The following is a 26299-nucleotide window of genomic DNA, read 5'->3' on the forward strand; positions in this document are numbered from 1 at the left end:
TGCCACTCATATCTGTTGTCACAGTAGCTTGCACGCATAGTACCACTAATCGAACAAAAAAATTACAGGCAGAGGCAGGCCACCCCGCAGGGGCCGTCGTGGTCATGGTGCTGTGATTCCCTTTGGCCCTAGAATAATGCCCAATTTTCAGAGGCCACGTACCCTGAACTTGAAAAGTTCTGAGGACATAGTTGACTGGCTAACACAGGACACCCAATCTTCTACAGCTTCCGCTCGGAACCTTGACGCACCATCCTCCTCCATCTTAGCTTCTTGCACCTCTCAAGTTACCACTCGCCCGCCTGCCGCCACCACCAACACTAGCACCACAGCCGCTTCACTTGATCTGTCAGAGGAGTTATTTACACATCAGTTGGAAGAAATGAGTGATGCGCAACCATTATTGCCAGAGGATGTAGATAACAGGGATATGTCTCAGTCAGGCAGCATTACACACATGGACGTACGGTGTGATGATGATGATGTCATCAGTGAGGACAAGGAACGGGACATGGCTAGCTTGGTATCCAACCTTGTGCAAATGGGGAGTTTGCGGTTGTGCAAATGGACTGTTTGCGGTTGTTTGCGGTGCGTTAAACGGGGAGTTTGGTCTGTCACTGTGAAGCGGGTGTAACCCTTCCACTACCTGATCGATACAACATCATACCTGATGTTTTAAAGCACGTTATTCCAAACAATTTAGGAATGTTAGGTGATTTATGCCCTTTATGGATTAAAACCAGACTTTGCATCAACTATGTAATTTTCCATGGGAGTTTTGCCATGGATCCCCCTCCATCATGCCACAGTCCAGGTGTTAGTCCCCTTGAAACAACTTTTCCATCACTATTGTGGCCAGAAAGAGTCCCTGTGGGTTTTAAAATTTGCCTGCCTATTGAAGTCTATGGCGGTTCGCCCGGTTCGCCCGTTCGCGAACATTTGCGGAAATTCACGTTCCCCATTTGCGAACGGAAAATTTTATGTTCGCGATATCTCTATCAGTTTCTATTGAAATATGCACTTTTTGTAAAATTAAAAAAGCTAAAGTGCTTTAGAAGTTTGGAATCTTCCTTTATGAACATCTTTAAGCATATTAGGAGAGATTGTTGAAGCTAGGACATCTGTCTGTAAGTTTTAACAACAGCTTACAGCAGATACTTAGCAGCCACACTTCGTTTTCAGTTCAGCTTTAGTGAATGTTTTGTGAATAATCCTCACAGTTTCTCATTCTCAAGTATTCTGAGCACTGGACATTGTGGCTGCTGATTAGCTGATTGCCCTGAGTTATGTTTTCTGTAACCAAGAAGACTAGTTTAGATGCTTTAGTTTTCAGCAGTGATTCCTTCCTATAAAGGGAACATGTACTGTGTATTCTTATTTAGTTATTTTCATTTTGAGTTTACAATGTATCCACTAACTGGTGTTAACATTGTTCATGTAATATGAAGGCCTGTTGCTAACATAACATTGTATATTTCTTTACTGGATTTTATGCCTTGCTAAATAAAGTTAAAGGGAATCTCCAGTGCAAGGAAAACAATCCGTTTTTCTGGCACTGGATGTACCCTCTCCCTCCTACCCCCCAATCCCCGGTTACTGAAGGGGTGAAAACCCCTTCAGTCACTTACCTGAGGCAGCAGCGATGTCCCTCGTCGCTGTCTCCTCCTCCGTGCCGCTCCTCCTACTGGCTCCGTCGGCCGGTTGGCGAGACTGATCCCGCCCACCGGCCGTGGAGACCTAATGCGCATGCGCATTAGGTCTCCCCATAGGAAAGCATTGAAAACAAATTGCAATGCTTTCCTATGGGGATTTGAGCAACGCTGGAGGTCCAGCGACGCTCTAGCACAGATAATCTGTGCTATAGAGCAGGAAGTTCCCTCTTGTGGCTGTCTCGTAGACAGCCACTAGAGGTGGAGTTAACCCTGCAAGATAATTATTGCAGTTTATAAAAAAAAAATGCAATAATTACACTTGCAGGGTTAAGAGTAGTGGGAGTTGGCACCCAGACCACTCCAATGGGCAGAAGTGGTCTGGGTGCCTGGAGTGTTACTTTAAAACGTAACGGCATCTTCATTGTCGTTTACCATCCCTTAATTACCTTGTAGCTAATATGTAAACTGCTGGCCACTTATTTACTAAATATTTGATCAGACTAAGAAAATTCATTTGTAATAGAAACAATAATAATGTTTTATTGTTATAGTGATGTAATGTACACTATTATTATTTTTTTCTTTAACGAACAGGCCATACAAAGGCAAGCAAAACTTGACTGTGAAGAACAGGTCCGTAAAGTGCAGGAGCTACATGACATGATAGCTGCAGAACGTGCAGAGGCTCGCTATAAGAAGCACTTTTTAATCTGCCAAGAAGTGATGAACGAGATTGTAGATCTTGCCACCAAAACAGGGGAATACAGAGAGCTCACTAACAGGTAGCCATATTTCTAACCATGCCCAGTTAAATAATGCATATAATTCAATTTTGATCGTTATTTTATTTCAATTGTACTGTATCACTCAGGGGCTCTAAACCTCCTGTATTCACTGAAATCTCTCCTAGCTTAATATATTTTCTGTAAATACAGCTGTGCCATGAAATGTGTTGGTCCATAATAAATACAATTTACAATTTAGGAACAATTTAGATTCATGTGCATTCAATGCAACCAATTTAACTAATTTAATGTGTAATATAATAATGTAATGTCATGTCGTGTTTAAATTTGTAGTGATGGCCAAAAAAAACCATGGCCATCAAACGTGGAAAAGTACTCCTTGAAGTAACAGCCTGTTTGCATACATATTAGTTATATATATATATATATATATATATATATATATATATATATATATATATATATATATATATATATTTTAAACGCATACCCCCTCACTATCATCCCATGTTACTTCATATAACTTCCCTCACATGTCACGCCTTTTCTTTCATATATCTCTACATTTTTATACAATTCTATAGTATTCAGAATTACTATCTGGAGAGCTGCCTTCCCAAATGCCCCTATGGATAAGCCTTCTCTCTGCCTCGGATTGAATATGTGTTGACAGGATGGGGCATGGTACTATTCCATGCTGCTTGAACTCCGAACTAGGCCTCTTGTTGGTCTCCCAAATGCTCTAGACATGGTTCTACACTTTTGAAGAGTTTATGGTTTTTCCCACTTATTGTAAGTTTGCAGTAACAAGTTACTAATTGTTTTGCTAATTTTTTTTTTTTTGTCAGATTAATTCCTGCCAAGTTAATGCGTGAATGGAAGGAGCTATTTTTCACTGGATATTCCCTCTATGAGGAAGCATCTGTAGACCCACTGCCCTCAGAGCCAACACCAGAACAGCTCCTGGAATTGGAGAAGGAGGGGATACTGGATGAAAAAGACTATGACGAATACAAGGTACACCTGGAAAATGTCATATTGAACAGCCCCCAGTAGCTGTCATTGTTTGTTTATTGCCTGTATTTAGCGAAGTACCTTAATAAACATGAACCTTTAGAAGATTTGAGTTCTGCGATTTTGTTGTCCTCTTTTTACATGTCTATATGCCTATGGATTCTAACCAAATCACAGGTTCTGCATAGTAGAAAAGTAGTAAAGTGTAAGATCTAAATAAAGTATTCTTTTTTTATGTAAACACCCGGGTGCTGTTTAATTAAGCACAGTTCCAATCCTTCAAGTTATTGATGAAGAATGCATGTCTTTTATTATTATTTTTTTTATTTTATGTAATACAGTTATATGCATCTATATTACCAATGCAATTGACTTGTTATATGTGAAATGTAATTTTGCTTTTCTGTTTTACACTTGGAACTGATGACCTGTCTTAACTCTGACCACAGAATTCTTCCCTCCATAATGTTAGTCTAGACAATTGCTGCCCAGATGTGCCCACAAAGATTACTGTTAGCTTCAATTGTTTTACTCGTAGTTAAGTAAGAGTCAATAGTAACTAAATGGAATTTTTAAAGAAGTAAATTGTGAGTAGCATGTGACTTTGAGCAGTGGTTGAAGTTTTTCTTGGTACCTAAATTGTACATTGATTCTGGAACTACACCTGTGATGGAGGTGGCACTTTATAAACCTCTGGTGCTGAATCCAAAATGTGACTTTGCAACGCCAATATCGTAGTAACCCTCATTGCTGTACTTGGCTCGTTCACTTCTTTTTCGTTGAGGAAAAAAGTTTCACCCAAATTTATTCTACAGGCTATCTATCTTTTCTCCTACTGGTGTGATCTGACCGTTTCAGATGTTGTGGGTCTTGTTTACATAATTTTTTTTTCCTATAGTTGTTATAAAAAGGAATTAAAACAGTATTGTAATAAGTGCACTTCTCAGACACAAGCGAAGGTTTGAATGACAGTAGATAAAGGAGGGGAAAGGGGCCCCACAAATATTTATTTCTCATATGCTCCATGGGCTTTTAATGTCTGTTTCCCATGTTTAAACTACCGTTATATAGATCAGGGATAGTCAACTCCCATGATGCTTTGCCAGAATTATAGCTGTAAGATGTCCTCCACAACATCTGGAGTGATGGAAGTTGCCTACTCCTGATTTAGTCAAGCTAGATATACCAAGAACAACCTAAAACAAGGCTCAATTGTCCACACCATCTTCATTTTAGTTCCTATTATTATTATTATGATTATGATTGATTATTGGTATTTATATAGCGCCAACTAATTCCGCAGCGCTTTACAATATTATGAAAGGGTTATATTTACAATAAGTTAAACACTTGCACGGTGACACAGGAACAATAGGTAGATGAGGGCCCTGCTCAAACGAGCTTACAGTCTAGATCTATTCCTCTAGTCCATAGGATCTAGTCCACACGATGTCACTGCATGCACATTACCAGGGCAACCCGGTATGTTGTGCCCAAATATAGATTAAATAAGATCTTACATAGCAAGATAATGCTTAAAACATATAGCAGATATGTTTGTTAAAAGAGCAAACTATTTAATCACTGAAGTGAGCCTGGAGCTAGCCTCAATATGCACTTTATGTCAGTTTGAAATAGGTCATTATTCTGTCAAAGAGGAGATTATCTTTTGTTCTTGCAAATTATCTTTATCACCAGATCAAGATGTTTTGTGTTAATTTCAAGTTATGTATTATACGTTTTAGAAATAATTTAGCTACATTTGTACTTAGTTCATGAATGAAAACCATCCCTCGACCCACCCAACCCCTCTAACTATCGTCCCATATCCCTGCTCCCTTTTTCCTAAAGGCTTCTGGAAAGTCTTGTCTCACTTTCTCAATTCCAACTCTCTCCTTGACCCTCGTCAGTCTGGCTTCCGCTCCCTCCACTCTACTGAGACTGCTCTTATTAAAGACGCTAAAGACCTATTTACAGCTAAATCCAAAGGCCACTACTCCATACTAATACTTATTGACCTCTCTGCTGCCTTTGACACCGTTGATCATGCTCTCCTTCTTCAAACTCTTCAATCACTCGGTCTCTGTGACACTGTCCTCTCTTGGTTTTCCTCCTGTCTCTCCCAACACTCATTCAGTGTCTCCTTTTCTAATGATACCTCCTCCATTCATCATGTCTTTGTTGGAGTCCCCCAAGTTTCTGTCCTTGGTCCCCTTCTATTTTCTGTTTATACTGCCTCTCTTGGCAAACTTATTGCCTCATTTGGATTACACTACCACCTGTACGCTGATGACACCCAACTATATCCCTCCTCTCCGGATCTCTCCCGTGCTGTCCTGCAACGTGTCACTGCTTGCCTTTCCTCCATCTCTGACTGGATGTCCTCCCACTTTCTAAAACTAAATCTCTCTAAAACTGAACTCCTTGTCTTTCCTCCTCCTAATACTGATACTCTTCTTTCGCTCTCCCTTCAAGCCAGTGGTATCCACATTAACCCATCCCAGCAAGTGCGCTGTCTTGGTGTCATATTTGATTCTATCCTCCCCTTTGAGCCTCACATCCGGCATGTTGCCAAATCCTGTAGTTTCTATCTTAAAAACATAGCCCGCATCCGCCCCTTTCTTACGCAAGATTGTACCAAAGAGCTTGTCCATGCTCTAGTAATTTCCTGCATGGATTACTGTAAACCTCTCCTCATTGGTCTTCCCAAAAACTGTATTGCCCCTGCTACAGTCTGTAATCAATGCTGCCGCCAGACTGATTTTACTCTCTAGTCTGTCTTATCACACCTCACCCCTCTGTCAGTCTTATGTCCTGTATCCTATAGGAGACAATTCAAAGTGCTAACCCATACCTATAAAGCACTGAACAATTCTAGCCCCTCTTATATCTCTTCACAGATCCATAGGTATGCCCCTTCTCAGTCTCTCCACTTTGCCCGTGACCATTTCCTGTCCACTACTCGCACCCGTACAGCCAACTCACGCTTGCAGGACCTCTCGCGGGCGGCTCCTCTCCTATGGAATAGCCTGCCTTCTGCCATCAGACTCTCCCCTAGTCTTCAATCATTTAAGAAGTGCCTTAAAACCCATCTTTTTAGGAAAGCTTATGGACTCCCAGAGTAACCTTTACCTCACATACCTGACTTTTGCTCTCTACTGAAGGGCAGCACTCTATTCTCTCCTTCAGCTCTGCTTCACTCCCACCTATTTATATTGCTATTCCCTGTCCTATTGAGGTTTACTACCCACCACCTATAGACTGTAAGCTCGTTTGAGCATGGTCCTCTTCAACCTATCGTTCCTGTAAGTTTTCTTGTAATTGTTTAGCTATAATGTTGTAAAGCGCTACGGAATCTGTTGGCGCTATATAAATGGCAATAATATTAATAGAAAAGACCCTTGGGAAGGTTCAGTTTTCAGTACATTCTCCTTATAAAAAAATATATAAATCACGATGCACATCCTAAACAAAATTGCTTTGTGTGCCTCTACTATGGGCAAGTATGTGACCATCAAGGCAGTCAGTGCTATCAAACCTTTAAATATATAATCATATAGATTTATTTCTGTTATTACTTTTAAAACACAAATTTACTGGCAGGTATTTGGTTTTGGTTATGTTTTGTTTTTTGTGTGTTTTTTTTATTTTTGACTTGTTTGGAAAATATTTACCACAACAGTCATGCATGTTTTACCCGCTTCCTGAAACTGCAAGTCTGTTTTTGTTCTCTCCGGAAGTTATAAAGCAATCTAATGTAGGCTGGAGTTAGCGGATTACTGTCACCTGAGCTTCTTTTCATCTCCCTTCCTTCCTTAGGTTGTTTTGTTTCAAGTGTATATATATGTAATGTGCTGTCAAATTCAAACGAGCAGGCATTCTTTAAAAAACACAACCCAAAACAAAATATGTAGAAAAAAAACTACACTGAATTTAAATATGTTAAATTCTATTTTTCAATGAGACTAATCTTCAGTCAACCAGTTTCTTGTGACTGTAGTTAGTTTAAAATGTACTCACTTTGTACTTAAGCGAATCTATATGTGCAAGTTTGGTATCTGTACAAATGTCTCATTTTTGGAGGCCACTGGAATTTAATTTAGAAAAAAAAAGACAGTTGGTATGCAATGTATTACTAAAGTGAGAATTCAAAGTGAATTCAACGTGAATTTCAAATTTAAAGGGACACTATAGGCACCCAGACTACTTTAGGTCATTTAAGTAGTCTGGGTGCAGTGTCCCAGTCCCCTTAACCCTGCAATTGTAATCATTGCAGTTTTTAATAACCTTACACTGCCGGGTTAACTTGTATTTAAATAATTTAATCATTTTTGTTAATTTGATTGTAGGATTAAAAATAAGCATTAAAACAAAAATCCCAGGTATGGGTGATTATGAAGCTTTCCTAAGGAGGCTGACCAGGGTTGGAGTCCCAGCTGCCATTCTTACAATCCTCCGCTCTGATGTTAGCACCTTTTCATTTGTGTTTCATAAAAGTCTCAGTTGGAGGTATTATTTAATTCTCAATATTTGTAATAAGATACATAAATAGCAATTCCAATTGCAATTTTTTCCAATAACCTCTTCCAGTCATCCTCTCAGTCATGAAATTAGGAATTAGTCAATTAACAAAAAAAAATCTATCCTTTGTCCATTTAATCTTCCAGTTATCTTTATATGCCTCTAAGTGTCATAGATTATATACCACATATGTATTTGGAGCATATATACGGTGAAGTGGTGTTGAAACCTACAGATATAGTTCTAAAGGATTTACCAAAGATAGAAAGGGTATACATTGTGGAGTCCAAGAAAGACTAAGTATATTGTTGTTTAGTTTAGTTTAGATAGGTTATGTGGAGTCTGTTGGATTGTTAATTGGTTAAACTCGTTACTATGTCCCTATAATGGGAGAACCAGGCAGACTAAGATCAAGAGACACCAACATATTCTCTAAGAGCTCCCTGGAGTTAAAGAGGAACTCCACGATATAGCTTTGGTTTAGTGGATAAACAAAGGAAACTCATCATGAGGGAATTCCTACATCCGAGCTCAAGGTATTGGTGCAAACTTCATATCCCCAAACACCTGCATCTGCATGAATACAAGCTGTTCATTAATCTGTACATACAAACAAATTGTTCATTATTTTTAAAGTGGTTCTATAACTTTTCTGGTTTTGGCATTGCTCAGTAGCTAACTGTACATTAGAAAGGGGTCATGTTTAATGAGTAAACTGAAACGTTTTCATTTTCTAGTTATTTAATTGCTAGGCTGCCATGGGACAGTAAGACTATGATACGGATTTATCTAACCCCTACCATGGCAATGTATCTTTCCAATCAAAAGCCTTTATATACATGAGTGGGCCCACAGGAACATGGGGTGATGAAGTCACCCACAAGTAAAAATGTTAAGTCAAAATGGTTCATACGTACCTCCTTTTCGCTCCATACTCCGTTAAACACTTCAATATTGCATACTGGCATGAATGATTGAGAAACATTAGCTTTCAAAGGGGTGACATTTCCTCTTTTACCTATTAAGGCCCACTACCCAATTTATATCACTGTAGATAATTCACTGCAAGTAACTTGGCAATTTTTCTACACTATCAAAAGTGAACCTAGCAGTGTTTCAATTTGTGCCTTATTTGTCTTGCTTGTTAAAGTCACGCAGGTAAAGTAACCTACAGGTAAATAAACTGTTGTTGCAGAGTTACTTATATTATCTACATTGTGTGGGGCCTGGTTAATTACTCTGCCAAATATGCAACTCCATAAAGACCACTTTATATAATCGGTGAAAAAGTTATCCCATGTTATTGTGGCTCAAGTGGCGTGCGATCAGCATACCCAACCACAGAAACACAGTGGGGGGCAGCAGAGAAAGTTACCTGTGGGCAAAGCTTGCACAAATAGAAGAGAATATTCTGTTATGTGTTTAAAAACATGTATTGAGCTGGGTGGATTTCACAATTAAATGTCATGACCTAAATGTGTTCTGTTTTTTTTTTTTTTTTTTTTTAGTCAGGTATATGTGTAATACTTAATGTCACTTAGTAGCAAGTCACAGGCTCTATAATGTGACCTATTTTAAAGTTGTCGAGGCACAGGTTTCCAAACATATGTGCAAAGCAAAGGTACCTCGCTATCTTACCCTTTTAGAAATAAGCTTAGATATTATTATTTTTTTTTAATTTTTTTTTAAAGATATCATATTCTTCAAAATTTGTTCATGGTCAAGTTATATTTGTTGTAGACAAAATAAAACTATCAGACATGTATATTGCTTTGTACACCACTACAATACATTTGTAGTGGTTATAATCCTGAAGAGCCCTGAGCCATTACCATTTTAGAATAGTTGAACTTCTTACGTGATGTCCGCCGCCTCAACTACTAGTGATGGAGATCTAGAAGCTCTCTGTCTAAGCATGCGCTCAGACTCAGTCAATTAGCTGGCCCTGCACTGAGGGCTTAGCACATTAGCCTTAACGGATGTAGCTTAGGAGCTTACTGCTTGCCATAGTCAGCAGGTGGGGAGCGGTGCCCAGTGGACACCAGGTAAGAAATCAAACCGTTTTCAATGGTTTGACTACTTACAATGGAAGTGCATCAGGGCGCCATAACCAATACAGTTCTCTTAAGTGGACTGACAGGTGGACTTCTTCAGTCTACTGGAATACATCATCAGGAGTTAAAATTTGTAGTCCCTATGCTACTAGTCAGGTCTTAAAAGTAATGCACCAATGGTTAGTGGTAAGTGGAATTTTTGAGCCCTGGATATATGTTCACTTATTAAACAAATATAAAATTGCTATGTGAATTGACATGAATGAGTACTGATGTGTAATAGAGGAGCTACATCCACACTTCGGACTAAGCAACATTTTGTTTCATTTTACTTAAATTATTTTAACAAGAGGCAAACTTTATACTGACCGAATCTCATGTGAGCTAAAAGAGGTAGAAGAGAGAGAGAAGAAAGGAGACAGTGTTAAATTACGAATGTATTCAACGAGGCATGATTACCAGACATGCTGAAATGTAACTGAGATTGTTTCCGGCTGGAACAATAAGACTGCAATATCTACCATAGCAGATTCTACACTCACAAATGTTTCAGAGAATGCTGGACTCTCTTCTTAAATCGATGAAAAAAAAATCTATCTGCAAATTCTTAGAAGCGTTTCAAAGAGACATTAGAAAATTCTGTGAATGCACTGACCATAGAGAATAAACTGAGGAGGTAAATACAGCTCATAACAACCTGACTGATGGGCAGGCAAACTTAGAATCCACAGTCTATAATGTAATATCCATACTTAATTAATATGAAGGACACCCACAGCACAATAGCGTTAGGATTTGAGACATGTAAATAATCTATATTTACAGGTGAAATACTCATATTTGTAATGGCTTAATTAAAGTGTTACATCTAAGAATGGACAACGATATGTTGTCAGAACACATTGATCCATTGCCATGCTCTAAACCCTTACTAATGACTTAATTTTCCATATATAAGGGGCTTGGGGTGGACTCATTCTTATGTCACCATATACAGCTCCAGATTATCTTCAAGAAAGAACAAGTGCATCTAGAAGATGAAGTGAGATGTTTTCTTTAAGGGAACACATTATCCTGAAACCTAAATTTTATTTTTAACGTTGCCAGACTGTTCACTATCCTTGTCATTTATCAAAGAAAATATACATTTCCAAAATAATAAATAATTACTCAAAGCTTTTCTAATTTAATGAAAAAACTATTACCGGTATGCTTATGAACCTTCCGAAGAGTATCTTCGATTTTGGATTATCTGTTAGGTAGGTTGGAAAAAGCCAGTTTTGGTCCTTTGATGTTCAGATGTTACTGCAGTTTTTATTAGATTCTTCCTTAGCTTTACCTTAAGTACTATCAAAGAGAACCACCTACAAAATAACTTAACAAAATGTTATACTCTGCTACTCCTTATTATACGTGGCCAATATTTTATCCTTCTGCAAAGTATTTATCCTTCTAGTCACATGTATATACTATATAAACTAGAACTGATCTATTCTTTGAAAAGAATGGTACCTTAGATACAATTATCAGATCACACTACTATCAGATTACACAGCTCTTCCCTTCTAAGAAGTTGTGTTAATGGAGACTTTCAGCTGACCTACATATGCTTAATGACAGAGTTGCAATCTTTTTTGATAAATATACAATACGCCAGATAACTCTCTGAGAATCCATCTGGTTAGCTCAAAAACCATCTTTATAAAAATGTTTCATGACTTAAAATTTTTTTTTTTTTATTAATGATCTCCTAATTAAACTCCAAAACCTCTAAATAAATTACATCTGTCACCATCTTTATTACTAACTATTAAAGATATTCAAAGGCAACTAGATTCATGTCACATTCATGATATTTTATTATTTTTATAGCACCAGCTAATTCCGTAGCGCTATACAATGGGTGGACTAACAGAGTCGTAATTGTAACCAGTCAAATGGACGCACAGGAACAGAGGGGTTGAGGGCCCTGCTCAATGAGCTTACTTGCTAGAGGGAGTGGGGTAAAGTGACACAAAAGGTATAAGTAGGGGTAATGAAATAGGCTGCTAGAAAAGTATTCACTGAGAACTTTGGTTATTTTTGACAGTTGCAGGAGAGAAGTCATTTGGGGGGGGATGAAAACCCGCTAACAGTTTAAATTATACGCTTTCCTGAAGAAGTGAGTTTTCAAAGAAAAGAAGGAGCGGAGACTGGGTGAAAGTCTAACGGAGAAGGAAGTTCCACAGAAAAGGTGCAGCCCTGGAGAAGTCTTGAAGGCGAGCATCAGATGTGGGAGTACAGACAGAGGATAGACGTAGGTCTTCGGCAGAGCGCAGGGGCCTCAACGGGACATATTTGTGTATTAAGCAGGATAGATAGGTTCGAGCAGCATTATGTAGGGACTTGTAAACAAGCACCATAATAGTAAATTGAGCCCTATATCTAACTGGAAGCCAATGTAGGGACTGACAGAGGGGGAGGTGTGGGAGGTGCGGGGGACAGGAAAATGAGCCTCGTCGCCGCATTCATTAGAGATTGCAGTGGTGCAATCTGGGAACCACTGAGAAGGGGGTTGCAGTAGTCAAGGGGAGAAAGAACAATGGCATGGACCAGCACCTTAGTCACAACTGGTGTTAAATAGGGGCAGATGCAAGCTATGTTTTTGAGATAGAAGCGACGGGATTTGGCGATCGACTGGACATGAGGGATGAAGGAGGTCTGCGTCAAAGAGAACACCTAGGCAGCGAGTCTGTGAGGTAGAGGTGATGGTGGCGCCGTTGACTTGAAGGGAGACAGACACTGGAGTAGCAACATTTGAGGGAGGAAAGGCCAGAAGTTCTGTTTTGGACAGGCTGAGTTTAAGGAAGTGAGCAGCCATCCAGTTGGGAATCGTAGAGAAGCAGTCAAAGTCAAGATGGGTGGAGAGAGATAAGGAGAGGACAGGTAGATTTGCATGTCATCTGCATATAAATGATAATGAAAGCCAAAGGAGCTGATAAGTTTACCAAGGGAAGTAGTATAGATGGAGAACAGTAGGGGACCAAGGACAGAACCTTGATACTGAGGTTAAATGTAAACACTATACTCAGATAAATCATGCAGGAGCACTTTTAGCAAAACAACTTAAAGGGATACTCCACTGCTCATATACAAAATAAATCACTGTTTAGTAGATATAACCAAATTAAAACATGCATGCATTTAACTAAGCACGATGTCCTTGGGATATATCTAAAAACAACCTGCAAGAGCTGCAGATCTTTTGTCTGAAGCCATTGCAAGCCCTTCTAACCCTGCCCAGACATTATGTGGATGTCAAATCACAGACTTCCAATGCAGGTCAATGAGAAATGTTTGCAAGGCTCTGGGCAATTACCTGTCTCTTGAGTTTAGCTCCACTGAGCTAAGCAACCAGGAAGTAACAGGGCCAGTTGTCCGATTGACAGCCAGGGTGGTATGACAAGGTTAATTTATAAAAGTGTAAATTTCTACTGAAATATGCACTTTATAAAAAATAGAAAAAAAAGAGGACACACTCTCAGCAAGCTAAAGTGCTTTAGATGTTGAAACTGTAAAAAAAAAAAAAAAAACATACTGCTCATTCCAAAATAGCATATCTACTCAATAAAAATGATGATTAAAATCCTTATTCCTGAAGTCATTGTAAACATTTTTGCTTCTACACTCATGTTATATAAGCTTAAATTATTTTTATCTTTGTGCTACATCTGAGACTCTCTATAAATACTCACTGCCATTATCAAAACCAATTAAGAAAGCTTAATTTCTATAAAATGCACAGCTAATATCACTATAAAATTATAATATCTAGTATTTATATAGCACCTTTCTGCCAGTGGGACTCAACCCACTTTTCAGCACATGCTCTAGGAATTAAGCAAATCTGCAGCTGAATAATAATAGATGTTATTATTGCCCAATTGATGGTACTCATTTTATTGACCTCGGAACGATGAGGTTAAGTTGCCCCTAATGGGATCTGTGACATACCATTTTTTTAACATGGATTTTGCCAAGGTATTTGATACAGCTCCTCACAATAGGTTAGTCTTCAAACTAAAAGAAATTGGTCTAGATGAATATTCTTGTTCTTGGGTAGAACATTGGCTTAAGGATATAGTACAACGAGTTGTCATTAATGGTACATTTTCAGGCTGGACAAAAGTGGTAAGTGGTGTCCCTCAGGATTCTGTTTTGGGACCGCTTCTATTCAACATATTTATAAATGATCTTGAAATAGGCATTGAAAGCCATGTATCAGTGTTTGCAGATGACACAAAACTTTGCAAAGTAATACAATGTGAGCAGGATATTGCTTTGCTGCAGAGGGATTTGGATAGATTGGGGGACTGAGCACTAAAATGGCAGATGGAAATGCAAAGTTATGCACTTCGGGGTCAAGAATGCACAAGCAATTTACACCCTAAATCAAGCATGTCAAACTCGAGGCCCATAAGGACCGTCTTTGCGGCTGCCGAGCTGCGAGTACATGTGTTATAGCAGAGTAGGCACCTGCTTTCCCCATATTGCAGGTGCCTACTCTGATAACACTTACCTGGCCGGGGAGGAAGCAGGACGCTGGCGGCCAGCGAGGGAGCTCAGTGTTACTGCTCCCTCGCGCACTCCGTCTGAAGTGAAGCCGGGCGCCAGAATATAACGTCATATTCCGGCACCCTGCATCACTAAACCGCGTGAGGGAGCAGTGAGGAACAGGAAGGATCCCAGGGAGATGCCCCACATTAGCTTCAAAAGGTAAGGAGCAATAAAAAAAGTATGTGTGTGCAAGAAAGTGTAAGTGTGTGTGTGTCTGTCTGTGTCAGTGTTTCTGTCTGTGAGTATGTATGTGTGTATGTCTGTCTGTATGTGTGTATGTCTGTCTGTGTGTGTCTGTCTGTCTGTCAGTGAGTGTGTGTCTGCCAGCAAGTATGTGTGTCTGTCAGTGAGTATGTGTGTTTGTGTGTCTGTCTGTCAGTGAGTGTGTGTGTGTGTGTGTCTGTCTGTCTGTGAGTATGTGTGTGCATGTGTGTCTCTGTCAGTGAGTATGTGTGTGTGTCTGTATGTCTGTATGTGTGTGTATGTGTGCGTGTGTCTCTGTCAGTGAGTATGTGTGTGTCTGTCTGTCTGTCAGTGAGTGTGTATGTCTGTCAGTGTGTGTGTCTGTCTGTCAGTGTGTGTGTCTGTCAGCAAGTATGTGTGTGTGTGTGTCAGTGAGCGTGTGTCTGTGTGTGTGTGTGTGTGTGTGTCTGTGAGTATGTGTGTGTGTTTGTCAGTGAGTATGTGTGTCAGTGAGTGTGTGTGTTAGTGTGTCTGTATGTGTCTGTCTGTCAGTGAATATGTGTGTGTGTTAGCAGGAGAGTCAGATTTGGCAGAGGGGGGGCTGGGATTTAGTACAGGGGGTGCAGTGGTTTAGTAGAGGGGAATGCTGGGGGGGGGGGGGTTATACTTTACTTTTTAAAATTAACCTATGTTTCTATGAAAATGTATAGTATTTTTTTTTTTTTTTGCGGCCCACATAAACTTAAACCTTGTTTATGTGGCCCGATCCAGACTTTGAGTTTGACATGCTTGTCCTAAATGGTAGTGAACTATGGATAACCACACAGGAGAAGGATTTGGGATTTGTTATTGACAACCAATTAGGCAGCAATATGCAATGTCAATCTGCAGTTGCTAAGGCCAGTAAGGTTTTGTCCTGTATAAATAGGGGCATAAATTCTCGGGACGAAAATATAATTTTGCCTCTTTATAAATCACTGGTAAGACCAAACCTTGAATATGCTGTGCAATTTTGGGCACCTGTTCTAAAGAAAAATATCATGGCACTAGAAAAAGTGCAGAGACGAGCTACAAAATTGATAAAAGGAATGGAGCATTTTAGTTGCGAAGAAAGGTTAAAAAGTTTAAATCTCTTTAGTTTGGAAAAACGGCACCTGAGAGGGGATATGATAACATTATACAAATATATTCTGGGCCAGTACAAACCATTTTTTCGAAATCTATTCATGAACAGGGCTATACATAGGACACAAGGTCACACATTTAGGCTAGAAGAAAGGAGATTTCATCTAAGACAAAGAAAAGGTTTTTTTTACACTAAGAGCAATAAGGATATGGAATTCTCTGCCTGAAGAGGTGGTTTTCTCAGAGTCCATACAGATGTTTAAACTGCAATTGGATAAATACTTGCAAAAACATAACATACAGGGATATAATTTCTAATTAGTGGGGTAATAGCTGCTTGATCTATGGAGACATCTGAGTGCTATTTTCAAATCAAGAAGGAATTTTTTTCCTATTTTTTTGCGAAATTGGAAGCTCTTCAGACTAGGTTGTTTGCCTTCTTTTGGATCAAGAGCAAAAAACATATGCGAGGAAGGCTGAACTTGATGGACACAAGTCTCTTTTCAGCTATGTAACTATGTAACTATGAACAGGATCTGTAGTCAGGGAATTTACCAACTGAGCTACCTCACCAGACCAAAAATTGATATTCAAATGCTCACTTTAAAATTAGTACAATAAGATTGACTGGTATTTTATCTTACAATTATTCACAACAGCCAAGTTGTTTTTATCAAGTCTAGGGAGGGCATATGTTACATATGGACCATATCATATATTATATTAACGAAAATAAAAACTTGGGCAGGCAGTGGTCTCTTGATGCAGAAAAATCCCTTGATTGCTTAAAGTGTCTTTGTCTCCATCTGGGCTCTTTGCATATTTTGCAAAAACATCCAATGGGAATATCACTACTTGGAGTACATTGAAGGTGAGTTATATTTATTTCATGCTTTCCCCCATGAGTGCCGCCATCTTCTTTCTTCAGCTCTTGGCATATCATCCATCAGGAGCCAGCGTTAGTGCTGCACTTTCGTGAATGCTCGAGAGTTCAATACTAATATCTATAGAGGAGCCTGCGAGCCTCCGTGGATATTATCTTATGATGATCAAGATAATGCCTTATTTCCACAATTGTTGCTGGCGACAGCTGGGGTAAATGACAAAATGGTAGTAGTAGCCTTTTATCAAGTTTTGTTAACTTGAAGATTTACCATAAAACAAAGTAATCCCTTTGCCTTGCGATATATTTTGACTTCATTCACAACACACCTATTACCTTTGTGAAATGCTAATTTTTATTTTCTGTTGACAGAGCTGCTTTAATCGCGACTTATGTGGTTGCTACACTTTCAAAATTTGGATTTGTTGAACCAACTATTGCCTCAATTGTGGCCCTGTACAACTTCTGTCCAAATCTATAACTTGCATTTTCTTTCCTTTTCAAATCGTGAGTGGGATACACCAGAGGTGCCCCCTATCCCCCTTTAATGTGTGATTTTGTTATAACCCCATTGCAGCAAAGTTTGGATTTAGCATGGCTATTAAAGGCATCCTTATTATTAATACCTCCATACCTCCATAACTCCTGCAAATTGTTTGCAGATGATATTGATAATATCTAAACCACAAATTTCATTACCCAACCTTCAAGCACTGTTGCAAAATTATAGAAAATGAATCACTATAAATTGAATTAAATGCAAACTCATATTGACCTTTCCACTTAGTACAGTTTTTAGTATTATCTAACAGTTACATAATGGCTAAGCAGGTATTAGGGGGGAAAAAATAATCTCAGGGTTCTGAGGCATTAATAAACCTCTTGACCTTTAGTTTCATGATTTATTATGTTATTTCCAGAATCCCTCCGTGGCATTAGTAAACCCAAAAATACAGTACAATCTATGTATTTATATGTAAATTCTTACTAACTTTTGCAAGCCACAAGTGCACAAACACTATGATCACCCTGCTCAGGTGATCACAGGTGAAGTGAGCTTGCACCGATTAACCCTTTTATAGTGTTTTAATGCAGTTGCTATGGCAATGAACCGGCTATTTCTTGACCTAGTCCAAGTCGTAAACCAGTAAACATTATGAGCATGCAGGAATCCTTGCAAATGAACTTGACGTAAAATGCACCATGTAAATTAAAATGCATCCATTATCTCTTTGTGCCTGATGGTACTTTTAGCTGGTAATGGCTGCATTAACAAAGTTGTTTTAAGATTATTATACATTTAAACTCGGAAGGAAATTGCATAAAGATAGACTCTTTTCAGGGGGATTGACCAAAAATAGTGTATTAATTGAGTTGCATCTGTTCCAGTGTAAAGTCACACGAAGATAGATCCCTAAGTTTGAAGAGAATCTTTCAGATGTACTAATGTGTTATATGTCCCCTTTGCAGACTTGTCTTCTAGAAGAACTCATGCTTGCATGTTCGTTCACATCCCTTTTACTACACACCCACAACCATCATAAATACGGTAGCTCCTTACCATATAGGTAATTGTTATAATGCAGAGGACACTGATTCAGTAAATAATTTGTCATTAAAAAACATAACACTCTAATACCTGTACAAGTATTGCAATTGGCAAATTGCATTGGCCATGGCTGATGTAGAGAAATATAGTAGCTAATCTGTTTCTGGGAATTCAGTTTATGATTAAGAATTAATAGTGTTTTACTTTTTTCTGCTAATACTTGTAATTTTTGTTGTGTTGATGCAGACAATGTCAGGAGAGTGGGTTCCACCAGATGAACTTGGTTTGAAAGCACCGGCACCCAATAACAACATACTGGGGCATGTGGTTGGCAGACTGTTGGAAATTGTCCATCCTCCAGAGGCACCGACACCACCACCTGTTTTTCCACAATTCCCCATTAAAGGCTGTGTTCTCGGAAAACTGTACTCTAGAAAAAGCACATGTTTGAAACGTTTAGCACAAGGTATGATATTACTATATGATTAGTTTCACTGAAATAAAACACACAGTGACATATGTCTCCGTAATGATGACCACCTTTGGCAGAAGATCCATTCTTTTTTTTCTCTTTACAAAAAAGTAATTCACCCCTAACTTCTTTAATGGGTATCTATGAAGTATGTGGTACAGATAATTGATAGGAGATCCTAACCATACTCATTCAAATCACATTCTTTCTCCCCTTTAAGGAGTCCAAACATTTGTTTGAAGTTTAATAATCATTGACTACATCTGGAAGTTGACATAAAGGGTGGATTTTCACAGCATGTATGGTGATAAATATGGGTCGACTCTGTATGTAAGCAGAAGTTCCATATTTTCCACTAAACAAGCAAAATGTTTTATGTGTAGATTTGGATTAGCCATGCGAAAGGCTAAGTAGACTCTCTTCTCCTTACTCATTGGATATCCTCTTGAGATTTTAAAGGGACACTATGGTCACCAAAACAACTCTAGCTTATTGAAGCAGTTTTGGTGTATAGATCATTTCCCTGCATTGTCACTGCTCAATTCTCTGCAATTTAGGAGTTAAATCACTTTATGTATGCACCCTAGTCACACCTCCCTGTATGTGACTTGCACAGCCTTCCATAAACACTTCCTGTAAAGAGTCAGCTAATGTTTAAACTTCCTTCATTACAAACTATATTTAATTTAAAATGTGTTATCCCCTGCGCTGTTGATAGCTTGCTAGACCCCACAGAAGCATTCTGTGTATGATTAAAGTTCACTTTAGAGAGCAATCAATAAGAACTTTTAAAGTAAGTTACATCTAATTGAAAGTGAAACCATTTTTTTCTCATGCATGGTGTGTGAGTCAGAGCTAGGGGAGGTGTGACTAGGGCTGCATGGACAGAAACAAAAGGGATTTAACTCCTAAATTGTAGAGATTTGAGCAGTGAGATGGCAGGACCATGATCTATACACTAAAACTGGTTCCTTGAGCTAAAGTTGTTTTGGTGACGATAGTGTCCCTTTAAAGATGTAATGGATTAATATACCGTACAAAATGCAGAATAAATAATATTAATGTTTAAGACACTGTTGGGAAAATTAAAATTTACTTTTTTTTTTAAATGAAGTTATAATAAAATTGTATGAATAGTGCACTCAGCTATTCTATTTATAATAGGGCAGATGGATGGATAATTAATTTTTAAGAACAAACTCATACAGGTGTTTTTTCCCCAGCTTACAGCATTCAGGTGCTCAATGTGGATGATCTTGTCAATGAAGCAATTCAAGCTTATCATGACAAAGAAATGGAAAGTGTCACAGGTTTGTCTGAATCATTGGCAGTGGAAGAGGCTACGGCTGATAAAGAGGCTACGGTAATTAAATGTTTCAAGGCATGGAATGGCTGGGATGCAGGTGCTCTATGGGACCTCATGTGAAAGGAATGAGCAGATCTCCTCTACAGCACATAGGTGTCAGATTTCTGAGCTTGAACACTGACATTTTAGTCATACTAAGATATTCCCCAAATATATCAACTTCAAATGTGTCCTGTCTTATGAGTGATCTATTGTCCTTAATAAATTGCTAGCTTCTTCAGGTCAACACCAGCGTTTGTAACTGGCTGTTATATAATATATAAACAAGTGGAATGTCCCAGAAACCAAATTATTCTCTAGGTAACAACCTACTAAATCCATTACTGAGCATATGGAAACTCTTTTAAGGAAATTGTTAAAAGAACACACTGAGCGGCATAACCACTACAACATACTGGTGTGTGGAGTTCCCTGGCACATTCCCAACATAAGATCAAGAATGGTTTGACAAATTACCTGTGTCAAGCTGGGCAGGCGCCACTGTCTCCCCTGCTGCTAAAAGCTCTTGCAATGAATTTTAAATTAGCTCCACTAAGCTAAACCTTGCCATGCTGGGCTGCGCTTATTTGGTGAGAACGTCTGCTGTACTCCCAACTAATGATCATGGCCTTGCTTTTGCCGGGCTTAACTAAGTGACTATAGTTTCTGGCAGCAGGAGAGGTGGCTACAGGCTTTTGGCAAGACCCACGTAAGTCGTCAAACAGTTCTTAAACAGTGTGATTACTTACCCTGGGAGGGCTTTAGTGGTAATGGTGCATGTAGTGTTCATTTAAGGAAAATATGTTAAAGCAAACTTGCAAAGTATTAAAAGCGATCTTTTCAGTGGCATACTGAATGTTGGTAGAGTAGTGTTCAATGGTGGAGCATTCATTAAATATTTTATGAGCTTGTTAAAGTTGCTTAGATAATATCATTTTGCATTGCCTAATTCTTTTTTATAGCCAGCAATTTCCGTTTGTTTTTGTATATTTTATTCAGCTCAAAGACAGTTCTAATTATATTGCCAATGAACCCAAAGAATCAGCTGATGAAAGTATTACTAAGAGTAAGTTGTTCATAATCCGAAATGTTATTCCATCTTATACCATGTTGTCATATCCTACACGCATACATGATGACAAGATAAAATACTAAGGGCTGGATTCTCTTAAAATTGTTTATTGAATAGCCTTTTCTTTCAATGTCTTCATTAGAGCAACTGCTATTGTGTAAACAAAGTAAAAGCCTCAGCTAAAAACCTCACATGTTTTTGTGGGTTGAGTGACTTATTTAAGTTATTGTATATTCTGTATTTATAGTGAATTATAAAAACTACCTAATGTTTTGTTTAAGAAGCACTCTTAATTCTGATGTAGTTGGAATATTATGTTAGGTATTATGTTAGTGGTCAGATTTTTTTCTAAATGAACACTCTTCCTTTTTAAGGGCTGTTTAGATTTGTGCTCCCAATATAGTTAAATAAAGCATTATTACTTACCTGTACTGGTACTGGTCATACGGGTCTTGCTATGGCCACTGCTTCCCCCCCCCCACCCCACCCCCTGGCTGAGATCATCATTACTGATGATCTCATCCAATCCAATGCTTACCTATAGGGGGGCATTGGAGAATAGTACACATGCACGAGGCTGCCACTTTGCACCAGTCAGCAACTCTTTATAGAGATTAATTATTCAACGTATCTTTATGAGGAGCATTTGGCGTCTTAATGCTGAGCCTGAAGATAACATACGTCACTCCTGCAAAGATTGCAAGACCACTCCAGGAAGAGCCACTAGTTGCTGTCTGAATGATAGCTAGTAGAGGTGACCTCATGAATCATGTTGACACCAACGTTTGTCAAATCATTGCATCATTTGTATTGCTGAGAATGCAGGGACAATCTCTTTGCCACAGAGCCACAACATGAGTGCAGTGTGTGTGTATGAATGCAGTGTGTGTGTATGAATGCAGTGTGTGTGTATGAGTGCAGTGTGTGTGTATGAGTGCAGTGTGTCTATGAATGCAGTGTGTGTGTATGAGTGCAGTGTGTGTGTATGAGTGCAGTGTGTGTGTGTATGAGCGCAGTGTGTGTATGAATGCAGTGTGTGTATGAGTGCAATGTGTGTATGAGCGCAGTGTGTGATGGAGAGCCTTGTTGTGGGGTGGGCATTTTTGTTATTTTTTTTAAAATTATTATTTTAATATCATTTTTTTTGTCAATCTTTGTTTTTATTGAGGCATAGATTAAGATAGTACAGAATGCAAAACTTGGGGTTAGAGCATATCAACGCATGGTATACAAGACATATTCAGCGCATAAACTCCCACTTGGGTCAGCCTCTTTTTATATTTTAAGGTAACTATGCAGGTTAAACTACTAGCCAACAGTGATGCGTCTAATTGTAAGGGATTTATAGGCTATTCAGGCATCATTCTGTGCTTAAACTGTATGCTATAATGCAGGCTGTGAACATACATTTCTAGTAGCATGAACACATATAAGGCTAGCAAGTTAGATAAGCGTTTATGATTATATTAAGTATATTAATAAACAGGCTAGTCATGCTTGTCTTTTTGTTTTATTAGTAATTTTTTTTTATTATTATTTTTTTTTATTATTAATATTTTATTACATTTGTATTTATTTTTTCGTCCCCCCTCCCTGCTTGATATATGGCAGGGAGGGGGGCTCTCACTCCCTGGTGGTCCAGTGGCATTGGCAGTTCAGTGGAGGGGGGCTGGCAGAGAGCGCTTACTTACCTCTCCTGTAGCTCCTGTCAGCTCCCTTCTCCTCCACGCCGGTCCGGTCGGCTCCCCTGTCAGCTCCCAGTGTAAGTCTCGCGAGAGCCGCGGGGTCATAGCGCGGCTCTTGCAAGACTTACACTGGGACTTGCAGAGGGAGCTGACCGGACCGGCGCGGAGGAGAAGGGAGCTGACAGGAGCTGCAGGAAAGGTAAGTAAATGCTCTCTGCAGCCCCCACAGCCCCTTGTCTGTATTATGGCAATGTAAATTGCCATAATACAGACAATTGACTCGAGTATATACGGTATCATATTGTGCCCACCACTATGCCACAGTATCACAATATTGGTGGGTCTTGCACTAAGTTTAACATGGGAGACAAATTAAATAGTGACAGTGCTAAATGAACCAAGGTGTATTTAATGAATCTGTTGTAAGAGCATTGTGATATATATATATATATATATATATATATATATATATATATATATATATATATATATATAATGCAAAATGAATGTGATAAAAACCACAATTCAAAAAAGTACTGTGTCAAAACTAAACAAAGTGATTTTGCTTTAATGTATATGCATGCTCACAATGCATATCATATATCTGTTCTATATCAAATCAAACAACAGATTAATTAAATACACTTTAGTTCACTTAACACTAGCACTATTTAATGTGTCTCCCACGCTAAAATTAGTGTAGAACCCACCAATATTGCGGTACTGTGGCTTAGTGGTGGGCTTAACACGATATGACCATACAGTGGAACTGATTCCCCATATTATATAGGTGATTTTAAGTAACCTTGTAAAAGTAATAACTGTATTTCTGTGTGTGTTGTTCCTTAATCTATAATCACCTGAAACGTTTGTACCATATCACTTTGCTACACTATGCTTCCTTTTATAATGAGGACTGGTTAGGAAAATGTATTTATTAAAAGAAGAGGACATAATTTGCAAGCATGCATGAATATGGTAACTCATTCAGATGTTTCTGCAATTTACTAAATGAAAATAAGTATGCCCTTAAGATATGTCTCTCATTGCTATTTTAGAAGAGGATCCACCTGAAAATGAAATCTCTCCACGTCACATCGTGACCTCATCTAAGGATAAACATGCTATACAGAAGGTAAACGCTGGCATTGTTTGGTTGCTTAAACATCTATTTGTTACATAATTCCTTGACTCAAATATTATTGTGAAGTATAATTACACAAGAGGAACGGTAACTTTTGACAACAGTTCAACAGGTGAATGTGCAGGAAACAAGTAGAATTAGAAGTTAGGAAAGTGAAGGTGACTATGGAGCCACTATTTACAGACAGCTTTAAAGAAACACTATAGTCACCTAAACAACTTTAGCTTAATGAATCAGTTTTTGTGTGTAGATCATGCCTCTCAGGTTTTACTGCTCAATTCACTGCCATTTAGGAGTTTAGGAAGTGTTTAGGAAGGCTGTGCAAGTCACATGCAGGGAGGTGTGACTTGGGTTCATAAACAAAGTGATTTAACTCTTAAATGGCAGGGATTTGAGCAGTGGGACTGCAGGGACATGATCTATACACCAAAACTACTTAATTACGCTAAAGTTGTTTTGGTGACTGTAGTTTCCCTTTAAGAAATGAAATTACCAAAGGAGGCTATAGGTTTGCCGGAAGCTTAACTAGACTTCTTAAAGGACTGAAAACTAGGGTACCATGTGACAGGGAAGCAGACTCATCTATAGGAAGAGAACTGCCCTTAAGAAATCCTAAGGACAAGACCTATCTGTACAGGTATGACAGGGGAAAGTGGCCACTGGCAGGAAATTGGCTAGGTACAAACTAGTCATTCAAGAAACTATGAGGTAAAGGAGAGTAGGAATACGGATGGTCAAATGACGGCATTTGTAGGATTGGAGTGATGGCAGCATGTTAAAGGGAAGTGGGGACTAAATCAGGTGAAAGAGAGCAGCTGAAGATGTTTGTTAATATCTTATGTGATGCAAGTGGTGGGGCAAGAGAAGAAGCGCAAATGCCTACTGTTCAGTAACTGAAGTGAATACCTGAAGGATAAGCATAGCAGATATCAGGTTGAGAGAAACAGGAATGAAATGTAGTCTAAGTTGCAGGTACAAAAGTGCCACAGTATCGCCAGCACCCAAAATTTTAGAGAAAGAAACAAAACTCCAATTGAGCGATTTGTATGGCAAGAATCTTGGAGTGTTTTCAACGACATCATTAAGCTTTGCTAATGCGACTATCACTACAGATAATTACATGGCCACTCTTCTATCTATCCCTGATGAATAAGTTGCAAACACTGTCCATCTTGGGAGAGCACTATGATTGGTTTCATCCACTTCCTGGTCTGGTGAGACATCAATCTAGGAAGCACTGACTATGGACACAGCCCAGTGAGAGTAAAACAATACATCTATTATAGTTAGAAATGAAATTTGATTATTTTAATAAATTTTAATTGTCTTAATCATTTCATTTGCATCTGTTATTGTTGATTATTTACTTAATTATTTTCTGTGATGTTTACATGTTTTGTGAAAACGAAACCTTAATTCTCCATAACAGTATTGGAAAAGAGCACCTATGTCTAAACTGCTGCAAATCTGGATAGAGAATAAAGACTATTCTTCTATGATCTACCATCACTATTGTGTGTGTAACATAAAAACAAACACAATCTCAATTATATTTTTTTGTGCAAATAAACATTGGACAAGATGACTGTTGGATATAAACATATTCTCAAATAATTAATATTTCAAGCATTTCTTTAGTATGAATACGTTCTGTGTTTGAGTATTTTAAAAACTTTTACATTTAATCCTTTTTTTAAATAATCCTATGGCTATGTGCACCTATGGCCATATTCATATATCTTCAAATTATAGACAGTTGTACATATAGATTAAGAATCAGTGGAACTGTAATCAAAGCAAGTTTTTTTTTTCAAAAAAATGACTGACTATTAAAGTTACTGGCAATAAAGTAAAGTACTTTGCTGTCAGGCGTTCTCTATCACCCACATACAGATAATCTGAAGGTAATCTGAAACACGGATACATATGATTATGTTTTCTATCCTACCTTAAAGGAACATTATAGGGTCAGGGACACAAATGTGTTTTCCTAACCCTATAGTGTTAAAAGCCCTGTCTAGCCCCCCTGTTCCCCTAAATAGCTGTAAAACTCACCTTATTTCCAGCGCCATGAAGGACAGCTGGCACTGGCTCCTCTAAGATCCGCCTCCATGGCTGACATCTTCAGAAGTGATGATCTCAGCAAATAATAGTGTTTTCCCATAGGAACTCAGCCAAGGAGGTAAGGCAGAGCCAAATGTTTTAATGCAGAGTGTGGAGATGCTGAATGTCAGCAAGCACCTCTAGTGGCCATCTGA

The 26299-nt window shown here is 38.6% G+C and overlaps 1 protein-coding gene across 2 annotated transcripts in view; it reads left to right on the plus strand.

Annotated features, from left to right (window-relative positions):
- The window catches only part of SPEF2 (sperm flagellar 2), a 162671-nt gene that overhangs the window by 60266 nt on the left and 76106 nt on the right, over window positions 1-26299 (plus strand). For both annotated transcript variants that reach the window (XM_063453972.1, XM_063453973.1), the window contains exons 9-14: window positions 2247-2434; window positions 3247-3415; window positions 18570-18789; window positions 20019-20158; window positions 21140-21206; window positions 23956-24032. In XM_063453972.1, the coding sequence (XP_063310042.1) occupies window positions 2247-2434; window positions 3247-3415; window positions 18570-18789; window positions 20019-20158; window positions 21140-21206; window positions 23956-24032 (861 nt within the window). The remainder of the gene's footprint in view (window positions 1-2246; window positions 2435-3246; window positions 3416-18569; window positions 18790-20018; window positions 20159-21139; window positions 21207-23955; window positions 24033-26299) is intronic.

The sequence above is a fragment of the Pelobates fuscus genome, chromosome 5 (genome assembly GCF_036172605.1).
Source record: "Pelobates fuscus isolate aPelFus1 chromosome 5, aPelFus1.pri, whole genome shotgun sequence".
NCBI lineage: Eukaryota > Metazoa > Chordata > Amphibia > Anura > Pelobatidae > Pelobates > Pelobates fuscus.